The sequence below is a fragment of the Microtus pennsylvanicus genome, chromosome 11 (genome assembly GCF_037038515.1).
Source record: "Microtus pennsylvanicus isolate mMicPen1 chromosome 11, mMicPen1.hap1, whole genome shotgun sequence".
Lineage (NCBI taxonomy): Eukaryota > Metazoa > Chordata > Mammalia > Rodentia > Cricetidae > Microtus > Microtus pennsylvanicus.
In genome coordinates, this window is record NC_134589.1 from 72,405,994 (window position 1) to 72,424,733 (window position 18,740).

General features: G+C 44.0%; 1 protein-coding gene across 1 annotated transcript; it reads right to left on the reverse strand.

Moving 5' to 3' along the window:
- Positions 1-1,412: 1,412 nt before the first annotated feature.
- LOC142860904 (uncharacterized) lies at positions 1,413-18,236 on the reverse strand. The gene is made up of 3 exons (XM_075992815.1): positions 17,636-18,236; positions 13,966-15,198; positions 1,413-9,552 (listed from the first exon to the last, which is right to left on the reverse strand). The coding sequence occupies exons 2-3, from the start codon at positions 15,175-15,177 to the stop codon at positions 8,254-8,256; spliced, it is 2,511 nt and encodes an 836-aa protein (XP_075848930.1). The 5' UTR covers positions 15,178-15,198; positions 17,636-18,236; the 3' UTR covers positions 1,413-8,253.
- Positions 18,237-18,740: the final 504 nt, after the last annotated feature.

Below are 18,740 nucleotides of genomic sequence, written 5' to 3' on the forward strand. Positions count from 1 at the left end.
CCATGTATGAGTGAGTACATGTGATATTTGTCCAATTTGTGCTACCCATATACCTATGAGGGTGAGGCCTTTTTTTTAATATTTATTTACTTATTATGTATACAATATTCTGTCTGTATGTCTGCAGGCCAGAAGAGGGCACCAGATCTCATTACAGATGGTTGTGAGCCACCGTGTGGTTGCTGGGAATTGAACTCAGGACCTTTGGAAGAGCAGTCAGTGCTCTTAACCGCTGAGCCATCTCTCCAGCCCAAGGCCCTTTTTTTTTTCTACCAGGAACCATCATCATTCTTAAAGAAAATAGTTTTTCCCTCTCAGGAAATCCAGAACTCAATGGAGGGAGCTCAATCTTCCCCAGGGCATAGTCTCCCGAGCTCCAAACTCCACATGCGTTTGGTACATATTCCCCATGCCCATCTTCAGATGCTAGAGCAGGCCTTGGATTTCCCATGGCTTCTGCGTGCTTGTTTCTGTACATTGCTGGACTGATGGAGAAAATATCAAAGATTGCTTATTGTGTAGGATGCGGATCAATGTGCAGAAAGACCTTGGCATTCACTGTAGACATACAGGTGAAAGCACATAGCTGATAAGTGTGCAGTCCAGGTATTTCTCTGTTGTCCGGTTCTGCAATGTCCGTGAGGACTTTCTTCCTATTGCTTTTTTTTCCCCCATGTGTTCGACCAGTGGTTTCCTTGTACAGTTCTAAGATTTAGCCCTCAGTATAGCATTCCGATGTTCAAGAAACTGTAGGCAGGATTCATGCTCGTCCACTCCACACATATCACACACATCACAACCACACATAGGATAAACAGACTGGAAGTTTGCATACATCGCAGGTTGAGTGGGTAGAAACTCAAAGGGCAGTTGATGATCAACGGGCAGTTACTTGTTTTGTTCCTTTTTGTTTGGTTTATGTTTTCTTGTGACAAGGTTTGTGGTAGTTTGAAGTAATTGCCCCCATAAGCTCATGGGGAGTGGCAATATTAGAAGTTGTGGCTTCATTGGAGTAGGTATAGCCTTGTTGGAGGAAGTGTGTTGTTGGGGAGGTGGGTTTTGAGGTCTCTTTTGCTCAGCCTTCCCTCACTGTGACTTTCAGATCATTTCCTGTTGCCTGCAAACTCCTTCTCTAACACCAAGTCCGCCTGCATGCTACCTATTCCCCGCCATGATGATCATGAACTGAACCTCTGTAGATCTAAGTGAACCACCACAATGAAATGTTTTCTTTTTAAGAGTTGCCATGGGCTGGGCGGTGGTGGCGCACGCCTTTAATCCCAGCACTTGGGAGGCAGAGGCAGGCGGATCTCTGTGAGTTCGAGACCAGCCTGGTCTACAAGAGCTAGTTCCAGGACAGGCTCCAAAACCACAGAGAAACCCAGTCTCGAAAAACCAAAAAAAAAAAAAAAAAGAGTTGCCATGGTCACGGTGTCTTTTCACAGCAAAAGAACCGTAACTAAGATAGGGCTTGTTTGTGTAACAGCCCTGCATATCCTAGATCTTGCTCTGTCGACCAGGCTGGCCTTGAACTCACAGAGATCCGCCTGCACTGCCTCCCAAGTGCTGGGATTAAAGGTGTATGCCACCACTGCTCAGCTGGGCAGTTACCCGTAATAGTGACTTTTTCTGATGCTGGGATAAAATACCCTGGCAAAAACATTAAAGAGAGAAGGAGTTTAATTTGGTTCACGGTTCAAGGCTGCAGTCCACTGTGATGGGAAGGCAGCTGATCACATCACATCCGCACTCAGGGAGCAGAGAGAGAGGAACGCTGGTGCCCACCTGGATTTCTCTATTTAATGCAGTCCAGGGCTCCAGCCTAGGGAATGGCGCTGCCCACATTTAAGGTGGGTCTTCCCATCTTGATTTGTTAATCGAGTTAATTAGTTGATCAAGTTAATTAGTTAATCAATTAGTTAAGTTTAATTGAGATAATCCCTTAAAGACATTCCCAGAGATTTGGCTCCAAGGTGACTCTAGGTCCTGTCAAGTTGAAAATTAATATAAACCATCACACACAAATCTGTGATGTATTGAAATATTTCCCACATATAGGACAGAAAGCTTCCATCCTCAGACACACATCTCTGCTGACAGCTTCCCCTGCTACAGACACTATAATGGTGTTTCCCCGTGACTATTACTGCTGAAAGCACAGAAATAGACTAAAGGCCCGTGAGACTGGGCCTGAGTATTCTACATGACACAGGGGCAGGTAAGTGGCCTCAGGAGCAGACAGCTCAGCAGCTGGGGTCTTGTAGTAATAAGGGTGGCGGCAGGGTTGCGTCCCCAAATCCCCAGCCGCCTGGCTCGGCTAGCTTATGCCCCAAATAATTACACGGACACTGTATTCTTTTAAACACTGCTCTGGCCCATTTCTAATCATCTGTGTAGCGCCCCTAGGTGCGCTTACCGGGAAGATTCTAGCCTAAGTCCATCCTGGGTCGGAGCTGGGGCATGGTGTGCGTCTTCCCTGGAGCAGGTAGCATGGCGTCTCTCTTGCGTCTGCTCCGGAGAGGAGAGCTGTCGAGTCTGACCTCACTTCCTCTTCCTCCCGGCATTCTGTTCTGTCTACTCCTCCCACCTATCTTCTAACCAATGAAATGGGCCGAGGCAGTTCCTTTATTGCTTAGCCAATGAAATCAATTGATATATGACACTCCCACATCACTTCCCCTTTTTCTGTTTAAACAAAAAAAGGAAGGCTTTAACCTTAACATAGCAAAATTACATATAACAAAACAGTTATCAAGTAAAAGTTACATCAGAAACATTTATACATATAACAAAATTGACCTTAAAATCCATACCAATGCAAATTATTCATACCTATATCATTTCCCCCTTTAAATGTAAAAGAACATTTATAAACTATATTTGGGAACATGGGCGCAGTTTTTTCTCTCCAAACTGCTTCCTGCTGAATGGGGGCGTCGTTAATTAGGTCTTTCATGGTATAACCTGTGTGCCAGGGTCATCTCAGTTGGCAGTTGAGCGAAGCAATTTTCTGAAGATGTTCACAGCAACCCTTCAGGAGGACGTGGTCCATCATACCAAATCGGGATAAATGCAATCCACAAGGTCTGATCCTCTGTGAAAACAAAAGCAGAATCTCTTTTCCAAAGTATCATATCCTTAGATCCAAATTTTGAAATCATACCCTCATGATATCCGTTCTGGTTCCACTGGGCAGCCCATATAATGAAATGTCTCTCTGTACTTAGCTCCTTCACAGTCAAAAATTTTAAAGAAAACACAATGTACATAATCCAGACTCTCTGTGAATTTTCCATCTTTACGCGGCTTATATTTCTTTATTTCTTTTAATCTCTTAACTATCTGTACTCTGTCTCTTTAAAGACTTTACCTTTTTTTTTTAACATTAACTTTATTCTCTATATTCTTTTTCTTCTCTCTCCCAAGCCTACGTACATTCATCCAACAGTGTGACTCGTTTAGTGGTCTGAATCTGTCCTATTGTGAATCTGCAATTTTTTACTATTCAGGAGCACTTTTGATTTGCGCCTTTAAATCACTAGGCGCTTAAGAATCTAAGCTGTGACATTCCTAGATTAACTTTTTGCTTTTTGAGCGTATATCTTTGACCTGGAATAACCCTGTAGACCAGGCAGTCTTTGAATTCTCAGAGATCCGCCTGTCTCTGCCTCCCAGGCATTGGGATTAAAGGTGTTTGCTACTACACCTTGAACTCACAGAGATCTGTTCGTCTCTGCCTTCTAGGCACTGGGATTAAAGGCGTGTGCTACCACACCTTGAAGTCACAGAGGTCTATCTCCCTCTGCCTCCCAAGTGTTGGGATTAAAGGTGTGTACTAGGACACACAACAACTCTCTTCCTTTTCTTTTTTACTCTAAGAACTTTAACTTTTAGCTTGCATATATTTTTAACACACAGTAAACCATTTAGAAATTTTCTTTGTCTTTGAATCTCTCTTTACTGTATATCTCTCTTTTTCTGACCACAAGAGCCTTTAAATTACTGAGCAATATCAGTAGGACTAAAGGCGTGGCTTTGCCGGCTGGATCCTTAGCTTTCCAGCCTCACGGCTGAGGTACTGGCTGTAAGGTCCCTGCCAGCCAGCAAGCTACAACAGACAACACTCAAGTCCTCTCTCGGTAGCCGGCCCTCCTGCCTCAAACAGTCAGAGTTTGCCCTGGCAGGACAGCCCAGAAAGCCGGCATTTTTAAACGGCGCAGCTTTTTTCCTGCTACGCCTGAAAACCGAAAAGCATGCGTTCAGCTTTTCATCAACACTGTTTAAGTGTTTTGTGGCAGGACCTCTTAATGAGCCGCAGGGTTTTGCAGCTAAAGCTGAGTCAGGAAGCCTCTTGGGGCTACCAGGTAGGAGCGGCACTCAGCACTTTAATTCTGAGACTGAGCGTGCAGCACAGAAATTCTTTTGATCCAAGTTACATCCAAATCTGAAACGCAGAGCACTGCGCAGTCTGAAAACACGTCTCTGTATGGCAGCAGGAATCCGCCATGCTCTTCCGCCTGCCTAAGCCTGATTCTGCCTTCTTCCCAGGAGCAGGCGGGGAGCTCTGAGTCATCGTCAGGGTCTCAGAGCACTCTCCTTCCGATCCCAAGCAGGAACACAAACATAAAGCCAGAGTTTGCACTGGCGGCAAAGCCCCAGGAATCCACACTTTAAAATAACGCAGCTTTTTTTCTGCTGCTGTTGCTGAATCAGGAAATCTCTCTACAGCACGCCACCAACGAACAGCAAAAATCTGTGTTAAATGCTCTCTCCCTTATTTTTAAGCCTTCTCAGGTTTTTTAAGTGGGTTTAGTTAGCCACACGTCTGGGCGTCATTTGTAGTAATAAGGGGAGCGGCGGCGGGGTTGCGTCCCCAAATCCCCAGCCGCCTGGCTCGGCTAGCTTATGCCCCAAATAATTACACGGACACTGTATTCTTTTAAACACTGCTCTGGCCCATTTCTAATCATCTGTGTAGCGCCCCTAGGTGCGCTTACCGGGAAGATTCTAGCCTAAGTCCATCCTGGGTCGGAGCTGGGGCATGGTGTGCGTCTTCCCTGGAGCAGGTAGCATGGCGTCTCTCTTGCGTCTGCTCCGGAGAGGAGAGCTGTCGAGTCTGACCTCACTTCCTCTTCCTCCCGGCATTCTGTTCTGTCTACTCCTCCCACCTATCTTCTAACCAATGAAATGGGCCGAGGCAGTTCCTTTATTGCTTAGCCAATGAAATCAATTGATATATGACACTCCCACATCAGGGTCTCAAAGGACAATGAGGCAGAGAGAGAAGTTACTAATTCTGCTCACCTGCAGTGGGACACTAAAGGTTGATCTGAGTGTAGAACAGTGATTCCTAGAAGCTGGAAATTTGGGTAGAGGGGCAGAGAGAGTTTGGACAACAGGTACCAAAGAGTTAAAGGGAAGGAGCATGTTCTAGCATGTTGCAGTGCAGCACAGAGATTCTTGTTTAAAACAATCTATTAAACTCTTTACAAATCAGCAGAACAGAGACAGTCAGATGTCCCAGATCCGGGACAATGACAATAAAGTGGTAAACATACCTTGAACTGGTTGGCATCTACTGTATACACATACTCCTTAATGTTGGAAAGTATCATCTGTTAATCACCATAATTTTAATATGTCTAAGAATATGGAAGCCTGACACCCCAGCTTTTAAAACATTATTTGTTTGTTTTTATTTGATGTGCATTGGTGTTTTACCTGCATGCACGTCTGGGTGAGGTGGCCGGATTCCTTGGAGCTGGAGTTACAGACAGTCATGAGTTGTCATGTGGATGCTGGGAATTAAATCTAGATCCTCTGGAAGAGCAGTCAGTGCTCTTAACTGCGGAGCCATCTCTCAAGATTGGATGATTATGCATTGTTTATTTGAGTAAAGTTGTCACACTGCATCTCACAAAGGAGTACGATTGTAACTATGACCGTGTAACTATATGTATCTGCTGGTATAGAGTGGGTTAGGGTAATTATGGGGTTTGAGGAAATTAACTTGACATAGCATCTTGTCGATGTGATGGTACCTGTGGTGGTTTGACAGAAAATGGCCTCCCACAGGAAGTGGCACTATTAGGAGGGTGGCCTTGTTGGAGGAAATGTGTCACTGTGGAGAGCCAGCTTTGAGGTTGCCTATTCTCAAGTTACACCCGGTGTGAGACACAGACTCATTCTGCTGTAGGCTGATCAAGATGCAGAACTCTCAGCTCCTTCTCCAGCACCCTGTCTGCCTGCCTGCTTCATGTCCCACTATGATGATAAAGGACTGAACCTCTGTAAGCCACCCAATTAAATGTTTTCCTTTATGGAAGTTGCTGTGGTCATGCTGTCTCTTCACAGCAACAAAGACCCTATCTAAGAGAGCGCCCAAGTAATTACCAAGCACCACTCTAGATGTTAGTGTGAAAGTAAGTTTAAGATGAGATTAAATTTTAAAGCAGGAGGCTTCGAATACTTTGATACTTCAGATGACTCTACTGCAAATGCCCCGCCAGCCCAACTGAAGACCTTAGAGATAAGCAAAAACAAAACAAACCTTGACACCCTCTGGAAAGGAGAGGAAAGAATTCTTGCTGTTTGGCCGGAAGCTGTAATATCAGCTCCTCCAAAGATTTCCGGGCTGCAAGGCTGCCCTGTAGCTCCTGTACTCACAGCTGAGTGAGCCAATGAGAGACAGAGGCAGGGAGAGAAGCAGAGAGAGAATCAGGGAGAAGAAGAAAAGAAGGAAAGGGGAGAGGAGGGAAAGAGGAAGAGAGGGAAGAAGAACAAGAGGAAGAAGAGGGAAAGGAGAGAAAGGAGGAGAGGAAGTTGAGGAGAGAAACGTGGTAAGTTGAGGATATGATAGTGCTCTGGTTTGAAGACCGCCACAGACCCTCGTGTTAATCACCCGGTCCCCAGCATGGCATTATTTTTTTGGATGTTGTTGAGCCTTTAGGAGGGAGGGCCTAGGTGGTGGAAGCAGGTCACAAGAGCCAGTACTTTGATCCTCTTGCCCCTTGTTGTCTCCTAGCTCTCTGCCACCATGTCCACCATCTTCTCTTACACTGAGTGTTCTCCTCCCCACGCCCCTTCTGTTATGACAGAGGGTGATTCTCTGAAACTGTGGCCAGAGGAAACCTTTCTTCTCTTCAGCAGTTTCTGTCAGGTGTTTAGGGCACCGTGGCACGAAAGGAATTAACTCTAATACTATATAGATCCAGTGATCGGTATAAGAAGATATGGATATGATATATTGCTTCCTTTTCTCTGAAGAGCCCCAATGCAGAGCTAAAATGTGCATGCTGGGTTTTCTGCACATTGCATCCCATGCATGACTCCTTACCTTCCTTCTAGAAGGACAGGTCTACGTACAGAAAGCAACACTGGGATTTTAACAAAGGGTGATGTTAGATGCCCAAAAGAGACACTGGGTCTCAAAGGATGCTGTAGATGAAGAAACTGGCAACAACTCCACATGCTAACCGGTCTCAAGTGAGGCTAAACACCAACGAAGTCTCCTAGACATTAAAGCAGTAATGTCTTGGAGTGACCTTACCCCCCAAGGAGAGACAATTTAATTAGTGTTTACTTTGCCTACAACCTGAATTCTGAACTCACACAGGTTGACTGATAAAAGATATGGAATATAATTTCCTTGTTTCCAAGGACCAAAAGAACCTGCAGATATGTCCACCCATCTGTGTGTTTCAGCTCCTCCTGGAGGAGCATGGACGATGGTCCCAAAGATCATCTACCATGTAGTTCTTGTGTCCAAGAGATACCACTTCATGTGGAGATGTACGCTGGGAACCAGCGCCTTGAACTTCATTAAAAAAAAAATCATCAATGCAGGAAACAGTGTCTTCATCTTAGGAGAGTTTGGCAATGTTTGGGAAATCTCCGTGAGACAAAATATCCAAGGTTAATTCCATAAGGATATTACAAGTTACTTGTATATACTCTGTCCTTCGTAAAGAATAAAGATATTCATGTCGCAATGCCTGGGGAATCTCCATGAGACAAAACATCCAAGTTTAATTTCAGAAGGATATTACAAGCCACTTGTATACACCCGTGTGTTCTCATCATGGTATTTTAGTGGGAGACAGCTTTTCCCATGTGTGTTTACGTTGTTGATGACTCTTCTTCAGCTGCCACAGACTCTGAAAGAGGTGAATCCTCTGGTCTTTCATAGAAAACGTTTGCTGCTTCAAAGTAGCTCATAAGTCAGTGACCAAAGTCAGCCTGAAGGAAAGTGCCTCACAGCTCCATCGCTGCTTCCCAGTATTCTGGGAGGTCAGTCAGCTTCTCTGATAAAAACTCCTTATTGAGAAGAGTCTTGGCATCACTTGCCACTGTATCAATGAAGAGATTTTTCAAATAGAAAGTCTTTCTAAAGTAAAGGCCTGTGGCAAGTGGCCCCCCAGTAACAGAGGAAATATATTCAATGTATTTCCATAGTTTTTCTTCTAAGGACATGTCGTTGGTCCTTGTTAGCAAACGGAGAGACTTAAGGTGTGCCTTGATTTCACTGACAGACACGTTAAAATCCTTGGCAATATTTTCCAACGAGGCATCATCCAGCCCAAAGTAGGACCTGTAGAGGTCCAAGGTCTCCTCTATCTTCTGGATCTTATCTAGGACCAAGCCCCCAAATGGAATGGTGGCCCAAGCTCCGGCCTTCAAGGCCTCCAGCCAGATCTTCTGTTTCAAGAAATCCCTCTTCCGGTCAATGGCAGTCTCAGTAACACTGTGCAAGGACAGCATGAAGACATGGCGCTTGTGGGCTGGGAGCTCGCTCAGTAGGGTGGTCTCCAGCTCTGGGAAGTCAAAGTCGGACACATCAAAGTTAGAGACCAAGAAAACTGGGGACTCACTGGAGAGAGTCTCCTGGAGATGCCTTGAACAGTCACCTCGGATTTTCTTTAAGACGCTGTCTCTATTGAAAGTCTTAGATTTACTCCTCTGTTCATTACTTATATCCTGATCTATCTTGGTTCGGACAAAGTAGAACTTTGTATTCATCTTGGCAATGGCTTTGGCCAAATGTGCATCAGTGTCTTTGAAGCGAGTAGCCGAGATGATAATGAAGAAGTCATACTCAGCAAACTTCATTTCCGTTAGGTAGTTTTGGGGAGGGAACGATGTGGATCCAATGCCAGGCAGGTCCCATATTGTCACCATGGGAAGCTTTGGGTGTGGGTATGGAGTTCTCTCCATGGTTGTCTCTACCACCCCAGTGGGAGCTGCGCCTTCTTCTTCGTCCCACACTCCCCTCAGGGCATTGATAAAGCTGGATTTGCCCGCCCCTGTTTCTCCCGTCACTGCGATGTTCAGTGGGGCTCTGTCGATGTTTCTGAGAGCATTGCTGATTGCAGAAACCGCTCCCGGGAGGTTCTTATTCTCCAGGTGGGATTCAATCAAGGTGATAGTTTCCTCAGAGAGGATTTTACTTTCCTTCTTGAAGTTCTTAAAAAAGTTTTCAAAGCTGGATGCCAAAAGCTGGGCCGTTGAAGGTGAGGGTCTGGAAGACTTGCATGCAGCTGTTTCCAGAAGATGCTGAAGAGAGGAGACAAGATAGACATTGCAATTATGAGTTCAGCAGAGCAGGGCCTAGGGTTTTGCTGTTTCAGTAAAGCAGGACTTCATCCTCTGTGCCCTTTAGAGGCAGACACCCCCTTCTCTCCATCCCTGGCTGCTGCCTCGATTTCTGGCCGGTATGGCAAATGCCCTCTTTCTCAGGCTCTACTTCTCCGATGACTTCCCTCTTTCCTTGCTGTCTGATTCAAGGTCAACTTATTCCATGCAATTACCTACCTTCCCTTGTGTTTATATCTACAATTATCTTCAGATTCTGTTTACTCCTTTTAAAGTGACTACCCGTACAATGTCAAACCCCTATGGGCAGAGATCAGCAGCACAGCAAATCTTCCAGCAGCATCTCTCCTGGGAAGGCTCCCTGCCTCTTGTGAGCTCACAAGCATTGCTCTTAGGCTTCATGCCCTCTGCTCCCTTAGCACAGCTCTCCCGACTTCTCTTGGGAGGAGTGTGAATGAAGGGAGAAGGGACATGAGGTGGGGAGTGGACAAGATTTAGTACGTGTCCCACAGAGGGGTGGACACATCACTACCCAAGTGTAATGGACTTTGTTCTAGTCATAAAGAAGACGGAAACTATGGCATTTGTAGGAAAATGGATGTATCTGGAGATAACCGTTTTAAGTCATTAAACCAGCCGCAGAAAGAGAAATATATTTTGTTATTCATGAATCTTAGATTTTATAGAGATACATAGTTACATACTTATGTATAATATGAAAGGGGAAGAGTAACTGTCTCAGGAAAAAAGGGACTAATAGTGGCTATACTTAACATGTAGGATGTGCTTGTTTGAAAACTTAAAAATGGATAAATTAAAAAAAATCATTATTAAAAATCTATGTTATTCCTTATTTTCAACAGGGGAAGTAGGGGGCAGCCTCAGTGGCAAGCAAATTCCCCGTGTTCCCCTGCTTTCTAGTGGTTTGGTATTTAAATCTTTTTTTTTTTTTTTTTTTGGTTTTTCAAGACAGGGTTTCTCTGTGGCTTTGGAGCCTGTCCTGGAACTAGCTCTGTAGACCAGGCTGGTCTCGAACTCACAGAGACCCGCCTGCCTCTGCCTCCCGAGTGCTGGTATTAAAGGCGTGTGCCACCATCACCCGGCTGGTATTTAAATCTTAAACAAACAACCAACAAAAATGAAAAATCCCAAACTGGATACCGAAAGACAAAGAGACAGAGAGAAAGAGAGAGAGAGAGAGAGAGAGAGAGAGAGAGAGAGAGAGAGAGAGCGCACACAAAGAAGACAGTAAAAAAAATGTGTCCTCAGGCTGAAGAGACGGCTCAGAGGTTAAGAGCACTGACTGCTCCTCCAGAGGTCCTGAGTTCAATTCCCAGCAACCACATGGTGGCTCACAACCACCTATAATGAGATCTGGTGCCCTCTTCTGGCCTACTGACATACATGGAAGGAATGTTGTATAAATAATAAATAAATAAATCTAAAAAAAATTTAAAAAATGTGTCCTCATTTTCTTAAAGTTAAAAAACCTGAAGCTGGGTGGTGCATGCCTTTAATCCCAGTACTTGGGAGGCAGAGGTAGGCAGATCTCTATGAGTTTGAGGCCAGCCTGGTCTATAAGAGCTAGTTCCAGGACAGGCTCCAAAGCTACAGAGAAACCCTGTCTCGAAAAACAAAACGAAATAACAGCAACAAAAGAAACCTGAAGAAATGAATTCCCATCAAACCCCTTCCCTGAAAAAGCATCAATTTTTAAAGCAGAAGAGGTGGGGCAAGCTCAGACAGGTTCCATTGGGAAGAGACACATGCTTCCCTTAAATGTCCACAGATTTCATATTTTGGACTCTATATGTCACATCCAGTTACTGTCATATACTTACAGTTTATTATGATCTTACAAGGATATTAAAACTTTTTAATTAATGAATTGTATAAAACCAGACTTCATGATAGCTTTGTAGATCTACATTTATCAATTCTGATCCTAAAGATACCAGAGCTTTGGCAGAAGGTGCAGATCTACACTTGTATCCTTTTCTTTTGATGTTAGAGACACAGACAGGGCACTAGAACTGCAACTAGAACAGAAGGTAAAAGCAGGCAGTCATGAGAGACTGGCTTCAAGTTGCTCTAATATTCTGGCATATGATATAATTCAATATAGGAGCTTCAGGTATACAGAATTCTATTTGTGATTCTGCCAATCACCTTGTTGGAAGCCATGTCAGCAATAACAGTAAGGGAAGTGGGGGGAATGACACAGCATTACAGATACTACAATCATTCAGAGTAATACATGAAAAAAATCAAAACTCTCAGGTGAATAACTTGAGATGTTGTGTGTGAAGCTGCATGCGTGTGTGCAAGTGCACATGTATGTAGTATGAGTCCTAGGGGTCTGCCTGTCTCTGCCTCTCCAGTGCTGGAACTCTGCCCACAACTGATTGACAAGTAGAAGCAATATTTAGGAACTCCTGGTCATTGGGGCTGCAGAAATGAATATAAATTCATGTATAATGCATTGCTTACACTGTACTATTCATGTCACAGTTGCTTGTAATGCACGAGAGTCCCCAGTCTTGTGTGACCAGCTGAGACAATGGTTCTCCACAATTCTGACATGGAATGGACTGAGACAAAACTCACTAAATGCCACCAGAATGAAGACATAGCACCTACACTGTGATGGTCAGCTGGAAATAGACCCAATACCACGTAACAAGCCAACCTCCTAAGACACACTTTCTGGAGAAGTTGCTTAGTACAGATATCCTATTTAAGTAGTAGAGATTTTCTCTGAGAACAAGAATTGTCACACAGAATACAAGAATTATTAAAAATGGCCAAGGCAGTAACACATAGAAAGGATCATAATTCTCTAATAAAAGATTCTAAAGAAATTGAATTGGGTGAAATTCTTTTTAAATATTTTGAAAATGACAAAAAAAAATCCAGTCAGATGAGAGGGGGAAGAACTGTTAAAGGAGGAAATGCATAGGGTGAGTAATAGAATCTATATGATAAGAAGGAGAAGAAGAAGGGACTCTTTGGGGAAAAGGGAGCTAGCCAGACAATCACAAAGGCATGGTGGAGGGCAGGAGGGTAATGGGTAAGAACATATGATTGAATAAGAACATATCAGAAAGAATGAGAATTATAATGGCACACTTGTATGGAAATGGCATGATATTATGTTGTATGTGAACCAAAACAATACTAAGAAACAAGAAAAAAAACCTCATCAAGATCCAAGATAAAACTGATAAATGAAAATGTAAGATTTTACTTAGAAGTCAGAAATGTAAAACCTTGAAAGTCCATTTATAACAGACAGAGATAGACACACACAGCAGGTAGGAAGAAAAGGTAAAAAGGAGAAAATAAAGGAAAGGAAAGGATAGGAAGGGAGCAATCAAATTTCAATAATTAATCAATGAGTGGAAAGCATTGAACAATGATCACAAAACACTCATGAAAGAAATCTCAAACAAGGCTACAAAAGATGCTTTTATAGCTTATAAACATTAAATGTTGTCAAAGTGTTCATACTTTACATAGTAATGTTCAGACCAAATTAAATCTCATCTAAAACATCACTGTCATTTAAAATAGAACTAGACTATGTATAAAATATACATAGAAACACAAAAAGACTGCAAATAGCCCAAACAGTATTGATAAAAAAAAAAACAGGGTGAGGAGGCATCAAAATATTTGCTTCCAGGAATATTTCAGAGCCACACTAAACAGTAAAACAACGGAATGGAAACAGGTTCATAGAATAACCAACTGACCGGAATAGAGGACCCAGAAATGCCTCCATACATGTACAGTCACCTGGGGACACCTACACTCCATCAACATCTCAGTAAGGCTTCCAAAACTAATTCTGCACAAAGGGCACAGTGTTCGACAAGCAGAACTGAGCAAACTGCACATCAGGCAAAACTAAAACATGACCCTTAGCTTTCACCCTATACAAAAACCAACTCAATTGGCCAATGAGCTTGATATAAGAAGAGAAATTTGAAACTCCTAAAGGGAAACTTATATGAAAAACTTCATCAGATCATCAGGACATAGGGTCCCCATAACATAGGAAACAAAAGCAAGCTGGCAAGAAGGATTCCATCTAATAGAAAATTTTGTATAAAACAAAGCAAATAAACACTACAGTAATGAGACAATTTGTAGGGAAAAACCTTACAGGTGCATCCTGCAACAGTCTCAACCAGAGAGACCATCAGATCTCAACAGGTGCAGAAAATGGACTTGACAATATCATCAGAGTCACCGTGAAACATGTCAGCAAAGTGCAGTAGAAAGGTTCTTCCTGGAACAACTGTGGAAAACACTGTTTTGTCGTTCTAATGCCTCCCATATAGAGAGGATTTAGAGATGAAATGGACTTACCTTCCCTGTGAAAAGCTCTTCTTTGCTAAGGAGAATCTTAACATCATTTGCCACAGTGTCAATGAAGAAATTTTGCAAGTGCAAAGTCTTTGAAAAGTAAGAATGGCTAATGTACTCCGAAAGTTTATCTGTTAAGGATTTACCCTGCTCTTCTGAGAACAAATGCGGAGAGTTAATGTTCTCCTTGAGTTCCTCCAGGGCCACGTGCAAATCCTCAGCAATGTTTTCCAGGGATGCCTCATCCAGGCCAAAGGAGGATCTGCAGAAGTTCAAAGTCTCTTTTAACTTCTCTATGTCATTTTTGGTCAAGCCCTTAAATGACATGGTGACCCATGCCCTTGGCATTACATATTCCCTCCAGACCTCCTGTTTCAGTGTGTCCCTCTTCTGGTCTATGGCAGACTGTGTAACAACTGACAAAGTGAGCATGAAGATGTGACGTTTGTGGTCTGGGAGCTCCCTCAGAAGGGTGGCCTCCAGCTCTGGGAAGTCAAAGTCAGACACATCAAAGTTAGAGACTAAGAAGACTGGAGGTTCCTGCTGGGTCACTTCCTTAAGTATACTTGAGATGGAATTTCGAATCTGCTTTAAGGTGTTCTCTCTATTGAATCTCTGAGGACTACACTGTTTTTGAACCATTAGATCATGATCTGTGTGGGTTCGAACAAAATAGAAACGTCTGTTCACTTGCACGATGGCTTTGGCTAGTTCTGCGTCATTGTGTTTAAAGCGTCCAGAAGAGACAATAATGAAGAAGTCATACTCCTCGAACTTGATTTTCTTCAGGTAATCTTGTGGTTGGAAGGCAGTGGACCCGATGCCCGGCAGGTCCCATAGTGTCACACTGGGAACCTTGGAGTATGGGTATGGTTTTCTCTCAGTGGTGGTACATATCACTCCGGTGGAAGCAGCCGCACCCTGTTCATCAGACCTCACTCCCTGTAGAGCATTGATGAGACTGGATTTTCCAGCCCCAATCTCCCCCATCACTGCAATGTTTAGTGGGGCTTTCTCGATGTCACTCAGAGCATCACTGATTGCAGAAACTGTTCCCCGCAGGTTTCCGTCCTTTAGGTATGATACAATCAAGGTGGTTAATTCCTGAGACAGGATCTTGGTTTCCATCTTGAAATTGTAAGGATTTGTGTCGAGGCTGGAGGTCAAATCAAGCTCCTCCTTCTGAGGGGGTGTAGAAGAAGAGGACTGACCCATGGCTGGTAACAGTTGGTGGTGCTAAGGGAGGAAAGAACCAGGAAGGTCAAAGAATTAGTTCAGAAAGAGCAAGTCAAGGGGAAAGCAGAGTCCCTTAAACCACACATATTACAAATGGGGTCTTTCCCCCTTTTAATCAAATGCTCAGGACTCAACTACATTTACTTCCAGCCTGATTGTATATTTTGGCTTGACTGAGACTCCTTTACCCTTGACCATTTTCCTCTTTGAAGCACTTTTAGTTCGTCAAGATCAAATTCAGTCCTATACCAGCAGCACTAAGGAGGTCATGCTATGGATCACATGGTATGCCGTCATTCACCAAAACAGAAAAGCTCTTAAAGTTCTGTTTGAAATCACAAAAGATCCCAGACAGAGAAAGCAATGCCAAGGTGGGGGAAAATGCTGAGGCCATCACTGTTCTTGGTCTCAAGTTATGTTCCAGAACACAAAAAACAAACAGACAAACAAAAAACAGAACCAGGGTAACACAAGCACCTTTGTGAGCCCCTAGCAGTTGTCCCCCAGCTTCACTTCTAAATGGCTGCCGTTTCTCAGGAATGACCTGTCTCTGACTTCAAAACATCCAGACAGAGGCTCTGATGCTCAGAATTTGCCTCTTGGCCTGCCTCATACACGCTACCATCTGAACCAGGTGTCTGTGGGATTGCTGGGAAGCATGGAATAGAAAGAACCCCATGGCCATGGAAGATTTTCAAAAGGAAGCAACATCTAAGCAAGGTGTCGAATGCTGTGTGGAGCCGGCTGGGCGAATGGAAAGGGCGGAAGTGAAGAGAGCTCGTGCGTGGAGATAAAGATGGCGCACGGTGGTGCATCTGGAGAACTGCCAGTCGACCTGTGGCTGGAACGAGGAGTTCAAATTCAGAAGTGAGGAGAAAGCGTGGAAGGCAGTCAAGGGTTCATTTGAGTGATTCAATAGTGAGGTGAGAGACGGTGCCACTTAGGGACACCTGGAAAGATGCAGCATACAAAGTGGAGGAGATCCAGAATCTGGGAGCGGCATCTCCGCAGCTTCCGACTGACACCCTCAGCAGGAAATCCATTTTAATCAGGTCCCAATGCGTGCACACTCATAGCACTATGGTAGAGAAAAGAATTTACTACTCAGGTGTGCAGCCTGATCTACTCTGTTGGTGTTCACTGAATTTTAAAAATTACATTATATTCCCTTTGGTAAAATTTAACAAATGTGTTGTACTTTATCCAACAAAAAATATATAAAATGAAGGCTAATAGATTTCCTATGCTAGGCTCTAAATAGTTCTTGTTTCATGTAACTAATTTGAACTTCCATCAAAGGACTCAGAAACAAAACAAAAAAAAAAACCAGTCTAGTTTTTCTATGTATGAAATATCACATGTTTTTGAATTTAAAAGTTCTTACAATTACATTTGTATATACATATTATGATAATAATTAAAGAATAGATCATTCATTGAGAGATGGGAAGAGATAGAGTGAGGAGAGAGGGAACCTGGAGTGAGGTAGATGCAGTGTTCATGCATGAAGTTCTCAAAAACAAAATACATTAAATGAGAAAAAGAGAATTTTGACATCTGAAAAAAATCCTGGTAATATTTGACCACTATATGGAAAGTTTGAGAGAGAAATTAATGTGCTGATTTTTTTACAGCAAAATAGTATATGCCTGCATGATCCTCAGTACTGAGCATGGCATACAATCTGAAGGGTTGGAAAAATCCCAACCTCTGTAGTGTAATCATTGAAGGGGTTTCTACCCTGGCATAGAAATAGTTCCCTCAGTGCAGGGAAAATAGTTGATTTGATCCAGAGAAAAAGACCACTTAGAGGCTTCCTCTTCAAAACCCTGCTCTACAGGTGCTCCAGGTCCAGCTCATGGCTTCTCACAGATTCACTAGACACCAGGCAATACCAGTGTGCGTTCTGTTTATAGCATTTTATCTCCGTGGGGGTATACAAAATAGTGACAGTATAGGAGGTTGTGGTGGGACGCACCTTTCATCTCAGCACTAGCAGAAAGAGTTTGAGCCCAGCCTGATTTGCATGTCCTAGACCAGCCAAAGGTACACAGAGGGATCCAGTTTCAAACAGAAACCAAAACAATGAAAACAACAAACAGCCCCAAGAACAAAACCTACCCCAAACAGGTGACAGCAATGACTCTGGAGAGTCTGCTCACACAGCCTGCCCCCCTTCCCCCTTCTCCAAACTGAAGCTCTCATCAGAAGAGCAACAGACCCAGGAATGTGCAGGAGATAGAAGAGATTGTTGCTGCCTCGCTGGTGGGTTGGGGTCCTCTGTGGCACAGAAGATGCAGAAGGGCCCAACCGTGAAAAATCCCTGAGTGAAATAAACCGGAATACAAGTGCCTCTGCCCTGGTACCAGGAATTCCCCTGCCACGTCATACGTAAGGAGGATTTCTGGTCAAGCTGCACTTAGATTCCTTCACATACCTGCTCCCCAGTGATGAAGTGAGTGACCCTCCTGTATGTCCCCTCTTCCCTGGGAACAAGGTCGCTGGGGTAGCTCTCTATGGCGTCTTCTTAGCTGGGATGTCCAGCAGCCAGACTGAATGCTCAGTGCTGGGTTTCTGGTGTTTTCGGAGAGCAGAGCAGCTGGGAAGCAAAGGCTGATCTGCCCAGATTTCCTTCCAGATCCTGCCCCTCACAGTCTCTGCTCTGCACTTCCTAGATTCCAATCCTGCCTGCTTGGTCCCTAAAGGGAGGGGCTTCAGTCAGAGGAGGGTTTGGTTTCTGTTCTTTGAACTAGGGGGGTTGGTTTGCACAAATCAGGGGAATAGGTTTCACATCCTCCTTCTGAGAGGGAGGCGGAGCTCTGCTGAAGTGGCCCTAGCCCAAATCCAGAGTTTCCTGAGTGCTTGGGACCTTGGTAGCAGACTCCAGTGTCATCCTGTACTCCCCGGGCACTGACCATTTTACTCCACCACCCCAAGACCCTCTGTCAGCTGATGGCATCCATTGACCTTCACACCAGGGATCCTGGGGTTCAGTGTTTGCAGACTCTTGCTGTAACCCCGCACCCGGTGGTGCTGTCCTGATGATTGTCTGTCTCTCACTCAGGACGATTCTCCTGAATTTGAGACAGACACTCTCACTGGCTCAGACTTCACCAATCAGACAAGGCTGCCTGCCAAGTGAGCTCCTGGGGGTGGAGAAATGAATGCTCTCCCTAGCTGCTTGTGGAGATTTCCCCTGTGATGGCAAACACTGTGTTTAGAAGATACATTTACTGTGGCTGTAAAAACATTGTATTCAGCATCTAGTAGCCTTGAGGAAGTTGCTCCTGCTTAGACTGTGCCCTTTCAGCTGGCCCGAGATGGACTATTTCCTGATACCACTGGGCTATTCTTTTAAAAAAAAAAAATGCTAGTTGTTTTAAAATACTTCACTGATCCAGCTATTTTTACAAGGTCACAAGATTAAACAGGGTAACTGCTAAGGTCTGCTTTTGTAGGAGCCGCTTGCTTGGATGGCTGAGAGGCCTGCTAGACATCTCTATAAAAATCAAGCCTTTCTCATACTCAGATAGCGTATGAGT